This window comes from Scyliorhinus canicula, chromosome 20 (genome assembly GCF_902713615.1).
Source record: "Scyliorhinus canicula chromosome 20, sScyCan1.1, whole genome shotgun sequence".
NCBI lineage: Eukaryota > Metazoa > Chordata > Chondrichthyes > Carcharhiniformes > Scyliorhinidae > Scyliorhinus > Scyliorhinus canicula.
The window spans coordinates 41,128,413-41,140,523 of NC_052165.1; the positions used below are offsets into that span (position 1 = coordinate 41,128,413).

The 12,111-nt window shown below is 40.8% G+C and overlaps 1 protein-coding gene across 13 annotated transcripts in view; it reads right to left on the reverse strand.

The window, feature by feature from the left end:
• The window catches only part of ppfibp1b (PPFIA binding protein 1b), a 180,101-nt gene that overhangs the window by 45,514 nt on the left and 122,476 nt on the right, over window positions 1-12,111 (reverse strand). For 6 of the 13 annotated variants that reach the window (XM_038779991.1, XM_038779988.1, XM_038779992.1 and 3 more), the window contains 4 exons: window positions 8,556-8,687; window positions 7,441-7,542; window positions 4,479-4,571; window positions 2,289-2,381 (listed from right to left, as the gene is read on the reverse strand). In XM_038779991.1, coding sequence (XP_038635919.1) covers window positions 2,289-2,381; window positions 4,479-4,571; window positions 7,441-7,542; window positions 8,556-8,687 — 420 coding nt within the window. The remainder of the gene's footprint in view (window positions 1-2,288; window positions 2,382-4,478; window positions 4,572-7,440; window positions 7,543-8,555; window positions 8,688-12,111) is intronic. The other 7 variants (XM_038779999.1, XM_038779997.1, XM_038779996.1 and 4 more) reach the window with 3 other exon arrangements.

Genomic DNA, 12,111 nt, shown 5'->3' on the forward strand with positions numbered 1-12,111 from the left:
GATATAGCATCTTATCAAATGCCTTTTAGAAATCTGGGTACGCCACATCGACAGGTTCCCCCTTTATCCAATTTGCTTGTTACTTCCTCAAGAACTCTAACTTAGTTAAACCTGATTTCACTTTCACAAAACCATGTTCACTGCCTGAACCCATTATGATTTTCTAATTATACCACTACAGCCTCCTTAATAATCGATTCTAATAATTTCCCTATGACAGACGTTGGGCAAACTGGCCTATAGTTTCCTATTTTCTGTCTGCCTCCTTTTTTGGATAAAGAGCTTTCATCTGCAATTTTCCAATTTACTGGGTCCCTTCCAGAATTCAAGGAATTTTGTAGATTATAACCAATGCCTCTATCGCGGCTGCCACTTCTTTTAAGACTCAAAGGTGCAGGCCTTTCAGATCAGATTAGCCTTTAGGTCTAACGGTTCACAGCAGGATAGTCAATGAGCAATTTTCAAAAATACCTTTAATGTCACTGAGCAAGATAAGCTAACCCAAGTAATTTCTTAGTCTCTTTCCACCCATCCCACTCTCGTATACATAACCATAGAACTTTATCACATGGTATTCCAAGAAGCAGTAGGTAAATTAACTCAAATTTCTTTGGTTAGAAATCGACCTTTAACAAACTGCTAATAATAAAATGAAAATTCAAAAACCTCTTGCAATAAATCCCCCAAATCTCCCGGCTTGTACTACATAAATGTTGCAAAGATTCCAGATATATGCACTAGAATTCCTATTAAATGGATTTCGTCCAACACTTCTCCAGCCTAATAAAAGATAAAAGCAAATTACTGAGGATACTGGAATCCGAAATCAAAAGAGAAAATGCTGGAAAATCTCAGGAGGTCTGGCAGCATCTGCAAGGAGAGAAAAGAGCTAACGTTTCGAGTCCAGATCCAGACTCGAAACGTTAGCTCTTTTTGTTAGTGCCACCATGCTGCCCCTGGTTGTTATATCATTATACAAAGAGCACTTAACTCTTATCAATGTTAAGTTATTGGGCTCTGATGTAGATCCCTTTTTAAATATATAGATTTATGTTTGCTTGCTTCTGGTCCTGCAGAGCATCATAAATACCCAATGATTCATTAGTGCAACTGATGGAGGATGAGGCCTCTCAACTTTGAAGCCACCCGACATTTTGTAAATTATCTTTTGTGATCCTGACCAGTCCAATGTTCTATGTACGGGGGGACGGGACTCGAGTTACGCAAGCCTAACAATATATTGTATTAATGTAGCATTGCCGCCTACAGATTGCTTCATTGCTCGGGGAAGATGAGGAGAATAACTCCAGTACCTTGCCTGAATTTTCAAAAAGTATTTTTCCTCCATTATTTGTCACTTCAGGACATTACCATTACTTGAGACTGGAGAACAAAGGGCAAATGATTCGACTGTCCACTGCTTAGAGAAGTTATGTTCTTTCCTCCTCCGCCACCTCGCCCCTTCCACATTCTTGAATTCTGACCACAAAATGGCATTTAGCTAAAAACGTCCAACATCTGCTAAATAAACATTTTTTGCACTTTAACAAAAATCATATGTGGGACAGGAACTTTGGTGGTAAGGATTGCCCACCCCAGTTTCAGAATGTGTTAAAGCTGTTGAATTTTCATAGGATTGGACTTTAGTGTAACTTGGCCCGAGTAAGTTAGAAGTCTGCGCACCAAATTGAGATGCAAGTTTAGAAAAAACGACATGGGCAAATCAAAACTCCAGAACGGAGGAAATAATCGTCCAGGAGTGGACATCGATAGCAACTAATTCTCATCAGTCTGCTGTACATTTTTTAAAAAAATTATTATACACAAGCTTTCAGGAAAGAAATTGAATCTTTAACATCATTTTCTTACTGGATTAAATCAAAAAGCTTTTGAAAACAACTTTGCTAATAACACATGCAGACAGGTGGAATACATCAAATTACAATAAATACAAATGCACAGACATAATGCAAGAGTTCAACAGAACCAGAGGTGAAAAGCATTGCATGCTGAAAAAGCAGAACAGAGTGTCAGAACAGAGATTGCATATTCCATAATTGCTGCATTATGCTTACGTTACCTAGGATTTTTTTTAAAAATGGAGATATTTTAGAAAAACAAAGCTGTGCAAAAAAACAATCATCAGGAATCACAGTTCCATGCAAAATGGTTATTTTAATTCCTTTCAATCTTTTCAAAGACACACATGTATGGACAGAAACACAGAGTAAAACAGTTCAGGCAAACGTTACAGCACAGCTTTACCAATAAGCCAAAACCCACCACACCTTTACTGCTTGAGATTTTTGTTCCATTCGCTGCTTCTCGTACTGCATCTGACCAACCTTGATTTTCAGGCTAGAGAGCTTAGCCATTAATGACTGGTAGAGATGAGGGAATACAAAAATAGAAAGCTAGAGGCTGAAAGAGGCAAAGCTGTAGTAGCTGAGGTATACTGCTCAGAAATATCATACCACTACTTGCAGAACAGTAGCTCTTTAAATATTTACACAAATATGCATCAGTCTTTCAAACACAAGAAACCTAAGCAAAGAACATTTGTAGGGAATGGCGCATTAAACAAATCCTTTTAATGCCTGAAACCACATCCCTTGGAGTTTTGATGAGTTCTACTGGATGTTAGTTCACAAAGTATGTCATAAGTTTGACCTGGTTTTCTTCATGATAGAGTCAAAGTAATTATTCACCAAGGAGATAACCTGCATCATTAGCCTTTATCCAATCACAGAACATGCCTACTGTTGTGGGTCCCAGCTACTATGCTGGCAATTTGTTAGTAAAGACCGAGCAAAATGGGAAAGTTTCTCACACAAAACCACCAAGAAAAGATGAAAATAGAATTGTGAAGGATGAGAGAGGGAAAAACTAGAGATCCTCGAGCTTTTTTGTATCTTATTTTACAAAACACATGCATCACCCTGTCACAGTAACAGAACACCTCCAGGCATCTCAATGGCATTTTTTGAGTAACCACAGTATCACAGACTGAATGTTTTAATTTATTTAGAAAAGAAAAACCTTGATTCAGGGTTAAAATGCTAACACTCACGATATTAGCATCAGGGCTAAAACTTTACGACATACAAAGTTTAACTTGTTAACAAACTACGAAAAAAATGTCAGTTCAGAGTCAGATCTGGCTCAATAATGCACAGTGGGATTAATTCTCCAGAAAGCCATCATGAAGATGCTATCATTGTAATGAGTGTACTTTAGTGAGCTCAAAACCTCTACTTGTTAATGTACGAAGAGCTCCACAAGAATATTACTGTAACTTCTGCGTTAACACCTATTTGGAACAATAAACTTGCCTCTTCTATAATCCATCCCATTTTATCCTCAATATTAGAATTTTGTCACTCGAAAGACATTTCTGAAGATAAACTAATCATTTATGCAAATAAAGTGTAATCGGAAAATGCTCTGTAACGGAATAAGTCCCATGAAATTGACTGAATTAAAAGATCACCACTGCCATAAAGTGAAATTTACCCCATCCCCTTTTTAAGGCAAGCCATACATTGACCTGATGCTACTAGCCATATGTAAAAAGAAATAGCGTCCGTACATGAAGGAAAATAATGACAGCCCACCAAGAATAAAGTATCAAATCAAATGTATTCAATAAACACAACAAAAATTAAGCTCATAAAGTACTCTTCTGTTATTTTTAAAATTAGTACTTCCAGCGTTTTCTTTTTATGCTTCTCTCCTTGGGTAGATGTTACTTTCAAATGCACCTACCAAAAGTTTACAAAGCAACCGTTAAATTAAATGAAAGCTGCTAATGAAATGAAAGAACGGTTTACATTTTTGCACCAGTTTAGGGTGATGACTTCAGAAAAGAACAAACATGATGGGCACGATGTTGGTTTAATTTCCCATTTCCAAAACTAGAACAATCCAGTGCAGGTGGTGGAAGGAGCAACCTCAATTAATCCCCTTTTATCTGCACATGATGTTCCATTTGAACCAACGAAAGGCAGGGAGAGCAGTCCAGGCTTAGTTTTGAATTGCTCTAGCATGTTGCAGACACACTAGCAATTAGATACCTAAAAGTTTTAAAGAGCTTTGCAATCCAAATTTAAGGATTGGACATTTGTATCTCAAATCTCTCAAAATGTAAGCATTCTTTGAAATGCACTAACTATGTTGCACAGAAGTGGGTGCTGTTGCCTAATTAAGGGCAGTTGCGATTCAGTATAAACTATTGTACATGAAGCACAGATTTCAGTATAATACGGTATGGCAAATTCATGATCTTATGATGTCTATCTTATCAATAGAGGCTCATGGCTTGCGAAGAATTGAGGAATAAGATGCTACGGCAATATGGGAGGGGCATTCAATGGTGACTGCCTTAAAATGATGGACCTTATCCCAATAATGATGAGCCACTTTAATCATTTCCCCTTTAACAACACAATAAAATTACAAGCTTTAGTATATCATCTTACCTTGGTTGATTTCAGCTTCTTTTCAAACTGAGTTTTTTCATTTTCCATTTCAACTACCTTCACTCTTAGATCATTAACCTCATGAAATAACCCCTAAAACAAAGGAGCAAAGTTTCAATTTGCATGTACAATCAATTGACCACAAATTCTTCATAAAATGAATGCTTAAATTAACCTTATTACTCAGTGGCCGGCACAGCGGCTGGCAGGCACAGTGGCAAGTGGCACAGTGCCAGAGACCTGGGTTCAATTCTGGCCTTGGGTTACTGTGTGGAGTTTGTACATTCCCCCAGTGTCTGCATGGGTTTCCTCCAGGTGCTCCGGTTTCCTCCCACAGTCCAAAGATGTGCAGGTTAGGTGGCGTTACGGGGATAGGGTGGGAAATGGACGTAGGTAGGGTGCTCTTTCAGATTTGGTGCCGATTCTATGGTTTCCGTCTGCACTGTAAGGATTCTATTATCCATGAACAAATTATTTTTCCCTCATACAATTATGTATAAAATTACAGTTGTGAACCCAGGCACTAATTCAGCAAAGTGTGATTGATTTATTTCAATAGACTTTGCATTCACTGTTTAAATATTATTGCAGAGAGCTTCAGGCCATGCAAATGAAACTAAAATGATTAAGATCTATTTACTGAGCAAGTTAGAATGAATCTGCTGGCATGCATACAGGCATGGGTGGGTAGCTTAACATCTTGGAATTTGTTAATTAGATTACATCAACTGTGCAAATATGCAGAGTTCCTGCAGCTGTGCAATGCACCAGATTTTAGCAGAGGACCCGGACATTTCAGTATTAAAACAGTCTAAATTACAGCACAATCTTTGCAAACACATACACTTTAAAAAGGTTATACTCTTGCCTATAATCAAACCAAGATAAACATGGGAATATACATTTTTCACAACGTAGGGTGTCAGTAGAAATGGATTCAATTGAATTCCAAACAGTTCATTTCACTTCCTATATTTAATATTTTAATTTCCAATACACAAGCAAAGGTCCTCCATGGATAAACAGGAAGGCAAAGTGTGCCAGATTTCTCAAATTACTAGCCTGTGCACCCAGGAATAAACTCCAAATACTTAAATGGAGGAAATGCTTGGAATGGCCTGCACCAATTCTCTCCCGAGATATGTATTTAGATTCAACAAAGTATTACATATTTACTTCTTTCTTTTAACCTAAAGTTGAATGTAGATATACTAACCGCCTTACTCACCTTTCAGCTCTCCGAACATTAGATGGCTTTTCTGTTCCTCCAAGTTTCCTCCAATGAATCTCAATTTTTATATTTAGGTTTATATTTGGTGAGCAGACATGTTTCCTCTTGCGACCAACACTATAGTTAATTTTAAAAATCTTTTAATACCCTAGCCTCAGCCTGGTACCCATTTTGACCCTCTCCTCTGTCTATTGTCATAAATTGGGACTTTAATACATCTTCCACCACTGCCGCGTCACCACAATCACTTTCCCTAGCTGCTATCATTGTGCCCCTGTGGTTTCCCACTTCTTATCCACTGGGCCTTCATGGGCCTCTCCTTCCTGTGCTCTGCAGTCGCATACCTGAGCTTCCCTTTGCTATTGGTCTCCCCAGGTCTGTGCCTGTTTCCCAACTCAGCAATGGGAAATCGGCAAATAATTATCACTCCTGAGGGGCAGGGTTTGGTACCAATACACTGTTGGGATAAAGTGGTAATGTGTGTGTATGGAGGAGCAGGAAGGGAGCAGATAGATAATTGTTCAGCAAATTTAGTAGGCAAAGATAAAGAACTAAAGGAGCAAAGTGCAGAGAGGAGAAAAGTGGATTGGGAAGAGGGGAAAATGGGAAAGAGGAGAAACCACTGCTTCTTAAATCTTCAATCTCAACATGTCTGGTAACTGGTACTTCAGTTTCTATGTATTTGGTGACCATAGTTTATTCACACACTCTCAAACTCTTATGTAACTAACCAAAGCAACCATGGTTTTAAACGTACAGGTTTTCTTCAAGTTGTAGCATGGAATACTAAATACTACCATAAATTCAATTCTAACCCAAAATGTGCACTCAACTAAGGCCATTCACTAGCAAAATCTAGAACAAGCCTGAACTTGTATTGGGATACATTGCAACCAGACATTTTTATTTTTTATATCCTGATTTTGAAAAGTGACAGATTGGAGGTGTCTCAGAAGTGTGATAGATGTTCTTGGGCAGTGGAAGAGAGACTCAATCATTTTTAATGAGAGAAAATATGACAAGAAATTCCAAATATATTAATTTCATTTGGGCAAGTGTATTATTTAATCTAGACTTTCAGCATTAGTACAAAATCAAAAGGTTTTGTGCAAGACTTTGAATTAAAATTTTCTTCACTCCTTCCCCAGGCAAGAGAAACATACTCCGAAACAAATTGTTTGCTGATTAGCAGTATTTTTTTTAAAAGCACATCTAGATGATTAGATCACTCTTTTGCACATAAACACTATGAAGAGAATGCACGTCAAGCTCCTGAGAGTTGCACAAAGTCCCATCATTGATGACAAATGTTAGGTTAGATGTGTATTTTAGTTTCACACTGCATGGGGGGGGGGGGGGGGGGGGGGGGGGGAGGAGAGAGACAGGGTGCAGTTGAGGAATAAAAGATATATTTTACAGAACCCTTCTCCATCTTCTCACGGGTTCAATGAGCTGCGTTGAATGCATATTGCAATCAATATATGGTCTGTGGATACAAGGCGTTTGTTGGGCCAGCACGACCTTTTGATCATCCATGCGTCTCACTGACCTCGCCAGATACAAGCAGTTAATAGTTTATTTGATTTGACAATGCAGGGTAATGAATGCAGCAATAGGCAGAGTGATGTGCTACTGTAATCTTGATTTAAATTTTTCTCCTTCTCAAAGCAATCAAACATGAACATGCGTTAAGATGCTAAAGCTATCTTGCATCCTTTGTTGTGCAGTCACCTCTTGATCCCCAAACCGCGACCTCTTTTCCTGGAATAATGCTAGTTCCACTTCCAATTTCTCCATCTGCTGTCTCAGCTCTGTTATTAGGTTAAACAATGACTGTAGAACACAAGGCAAATGAAATAAGAGAGTAGAAAAAGAGCTGATGAGAGCAAGTAATGGAAAAAAGAAATCACGGACAGGATGAGCAGTTTTTAAAGAAAATACAGACACCACAAAGTTTAAGCTGAAGTCTACAGCAGGACAAACATTTGCGCTAAATTTACTAAATGTGCTATGGCTTTAGAAACTAAAATTCTTGCCTGTATAAATTGATTTTCATATTTACTGTTCATAATAATCTATACAGTGGACAATATCAAGGTGAACAATCAAGGTCTTGTTCACATCCGTTCAGACCCAATATCAGTGCTACAGAACTGACCAACTACTTTCCAAATGTTCTATCCATTGATTTTATTTAGAAGATTTTTTTTTAAAGCAGTGTCACAGTAAACAGACAAAATCAACTGAGAGGCAGGAATTGAACCAAGCAGTTTAGACCTTATGAATTCAAGTTCAGAATGAGCAAAGTCCCAACAGTGAACTGATGTATTATTTCTTATTGAATCCCATGGGCCAGTACAGTCAAGCTCAATCATGCCCTCATATAATTTCCACTAAGAGCAGCTACATTGCTTGCAAGAGGAACCATAGCTGGCATTTGATTCCTGCCCTAATCAGGGCGTACTGTTATGCTCCAACAAGTCTGCTGCAAAGTGTTACAATAATTGATAAAAAATGTAGAAATGCGACATGATCGAAATTCAAAAGGTATGAACCAAATCATTCATGGAAACAGAAGTTAAGGAAATTGGAATTAAAATAGATTCAGACAGGAAATTAAGTGGCGGGGCGAGGGGAGAGAGTTGGGCAGAGAGGGGCAAAGAGAGAGAAGGGGAGAGAGAGAGAAGGGGAGAGAGTGAGGGAGAGGCGGAGAGAGAGGGAGAGGCAGAGAGAGACAAAGAGTGAGGGGTCAGAGAGAGGGGAAGAGAGAGAGAGAGAGAGAGAGAGAGAGAGAGAGAGGAGCTCCAGTAATTAGAGTAAAAATATGTTCTGCGTATTTTTCTCACCTCAGTATCTTTATATCTCTCCTCATATTCCAACCTGTCTTTTTCCATCGCACCGAGCTTTATCTTCAGATTTGACACCTCAGCCATAAGATCCAATTTCTGAGTCTCCAGTGATGTTCTGCTTAGGAGTTCCTGAAACAAAAAGCATGTTTCTATATGTTGTTCCAATAAATCACATGGCCCGTAACTTCCTTCAAAGTGGTAATCAGCCAGACTGCCACTGTGTCCACTGTCTTCATAGTTTTCTTCCGTGCCTGTCTCACCTGACCTTCTGACTCAGAGTTCCAGGCAGCATCGAGACTCAGCATTGCAGTCCAGACCTGTCAGATTGAAGGTCACGTCACTTTTTCTAAAAAAGCTAGTTCATAGAATTTACAGTGCAGAAGGTGGCCATTCAGCCCATCGAGTCTTCACCGGCCCTCGGAATGACCACCCCACTTAAGCCCATGCCTCCATCCCATCCCCGCAAGCCAGCAACCCCACCAAACCTTTTGGACACCAAGGGCAATTTATCATGCCAATCTACCTACCCTACACACCTTTGGACTGAGAGGCACTGATGTTTGTCATTTTTCTAAATGACCTGGGAGGAGGGTGTAGAAGGATGGGTGAGTAAGTTTGGGGATGACACTAAAGTCGGTGGAGTTGTGGACAGTGCGGAAGGATGTTGCAGGTTACAGAGGGACATAGATAAGCTGCAGAGCTGGGCTGAGAGGTGGCAAATGGAATTTAATGCAGAAAAGTGTGAGGTGATTCATTTTGGAAGCAATAACAGGATGACAGAGTACTGGGCTAATGGTAAGATTCTTGGTAGTGTGGATGAGCAGAGGGATCTCGGTGTCCATGTACATAGATCCCTGAAAGTTGATAGGGTTGTTAAGATGGCGCACGGTGTGTTAGCGTTTATTGGTAGAGGGATTGAGTTTCGGAGCCATGAGGTCATGCTGCAGCTGCACAAAACTCTGGTGCAGCCGCATTTGGAGTATTGCGTGCAGTTCTGGTTCCCGCATTATAGGAAGGATGTGGAAGCATTGGAAAGGGTGCAGAGGAGATTGACCAGGATGTTGCCTGGTATGGAGGGAAGATCTTATGAGGAAAGGCTGAGGGACCTGAGGCAGTTTTCGTTAGAGAGAAGAAGGTTAAGAGGTGACTTAATTGAGACATACAAGATGATCAGAGGATTAGATAGGGTGGACAGTGAGAGCCTTTTTCCTCGGATGGTGATGGCTAGCACAAGGGCACATAGCTTTAAAATTGAGGGGAGATAGATATAGGACAGATGTCAGAGGTAGGTTCTTTACTCAGAATAGTACGGGCGTGGAATGCCCTGCTTACAACAGTAGTGCACTCACCAACATTAAGGGCATTTAACTGATCATTGGATAAACATATGGATGATAATGGAATAGTGTAGATGGGCTTTAGATTGGTTTCACAGGCCGACGCAACACAGGTCGGTGCAACATCGAGGGCCGAAGGGCCTGTACTGCGCTGTAATGTTCTATGTTCTATGAAACCAGAACACCCAGAGGAAACCCATACTGACACAGGGAGAAAATGCAAACTCCACACAGACAGTTACCAAAGGCCAGAAGTGAACCCGGGACCCTGGAGCTGTGAGGCAGCAGTGCTAACCACTGTGCCACCCTAGTTGCTGTAAATTAGGCAATTTAAAGGGCCCACTGAAATTGACGGGCCTTGGAGATGGCAAGCGTCCACAGTAAATTAGTATTTTGCAGGTGGGGGGGTGGGGTAAGGAAGCAAGAGGTCACATCTTGGGTGGGGAAGGTACACATATGCATCGAGACAGGGAAATCCCAGGGTTTTTACAATAGTTACCGCAAGTTCGAAGAGGATTTGATTCCAACTTTTTTCTGGCAAACTATTGGTGTAACACAGGACAACTGCCCAGAGGAAGTTCGCACTTCTGAGCAATTGCCATTCAAACCATTATGTATGAAGTTTTGGGAGGGATTCCCAAGCGCTTCTTTGGGGTAGCCCCCTCAATCCGATGCTGGGGAGCTCGAAGGTTACAGCCCTAGTTGCAATAGAATACGGAAGCTGGCTTGGAGTAAGATTATCTGGCAATTTCCTGTTCCAATATTAACCCTTGGAATTTTTCTTCTGAATGATAGGTGTTTTGAATTATGTTAAGACACTTTTGGCTGAAATGTTTTTGAACAATTTCAATTCAAATTAACAGGCAATTCAGTGTCATTATGGCACAGGAGGCAGCCATTCAGCCCATCAAGTTTATGCTGGTATTCCATAGAGCAATCCAGTCAATCCCATTCCCCTGTACGATCCCTGTACCCTGCAAGTTCATTTCGATCACTGTCGATCCAATTTCCTTTTGAAGTAGATTGTCTGTGCTTCGACCATCCTTGTATGCAGCAAGCTGCAGGTCATTAGCATTCAGTGTAAAACTGTTCACTGCACAATCTCTGAACCCCTAGTGCAAAATCTGTGTACTGTCGAGTCCTTGTCCTACCAGCAACTGGGAACAGCTTTTCTTTGCCTCACTTATTTAAACCCGTCAATCTTGTACACCTCTATTAAATCTCTCCTCGATCTCATTTGCTCCAAGAACAAACTCAGCTTCTCCAACTTAACCTTGTATCTAAAATCCTTCATCCTGGAAACATTTCAGTCAACCTCCTCTGCAGCCTCTCAAGGTAAAAGTGTGGAAACCTGAACTGGACACAATTCTTTAGGTGTGGCCTGAATAGAGCTTTAGGTGGGGCATAACTTTACTGCTTTTGTACTCAATACCTCTAATCATGAACCTTAATACGTTCCTTTTTTTTAGAATGTGCAAACTCCACATGGACAGTGACACGGGGTCATGATCGAACCCAGGTCTTGTTGTTGTGAGGCAGCAGTGCTAACCACTGAGCCATCTCTATGTTCTTCCACTTTCAAGCTTCTGTGCCCATGGACCCCCAGGTCCCATTGTCCTGGCACACACTTTAGAACTGTGCCATTAAGTCTACATTGACTCACTTCCGGTGACGTCTATCAAGGAGGAAGTCACACATTTTGTGGCTCCCACTCTGGTGGGACTTTTGGACCTTTTCTCCCGATTTTCTACCGGACTTGAATTGTAAAACTGGTGACAGAGGCAATTGTGTACTGAATTCCCACATCGGTGCATGGAGAGAAGGACGAGATGTGTTTGTAAAGGCAGAAACAGAAAGACAGAGAAGACTTGGGCTGAAGCTGCAGCGGGAGACATCATGGCAGAGGACCTGACCTCTGGTTTGTCGACTCAGCGGTCAACAGAGCAGTTGATGCAAGTTATTCAGGAAGGCTTTGCTAAGCAGAAACGGGATTGCTTGGACCCGATAAGAGAGTCAATTGAGCGGCTGGAGCTTAGATTGGGCACCCAAGATCGGGCAATCCAGAAGGTAGAGAAGGCGCTGGCTGAGCAGGAGGAACTTCAAACTGCGGTGGAGTTGGAGGTGAGGATGCTGAGAGACCAGCAGAAGAAGCTCCTGGAGAAGGTGGAAGACCTATTCCTAGAGAATAGGTCCTGCCTGCAGAACTTGTGAATCGT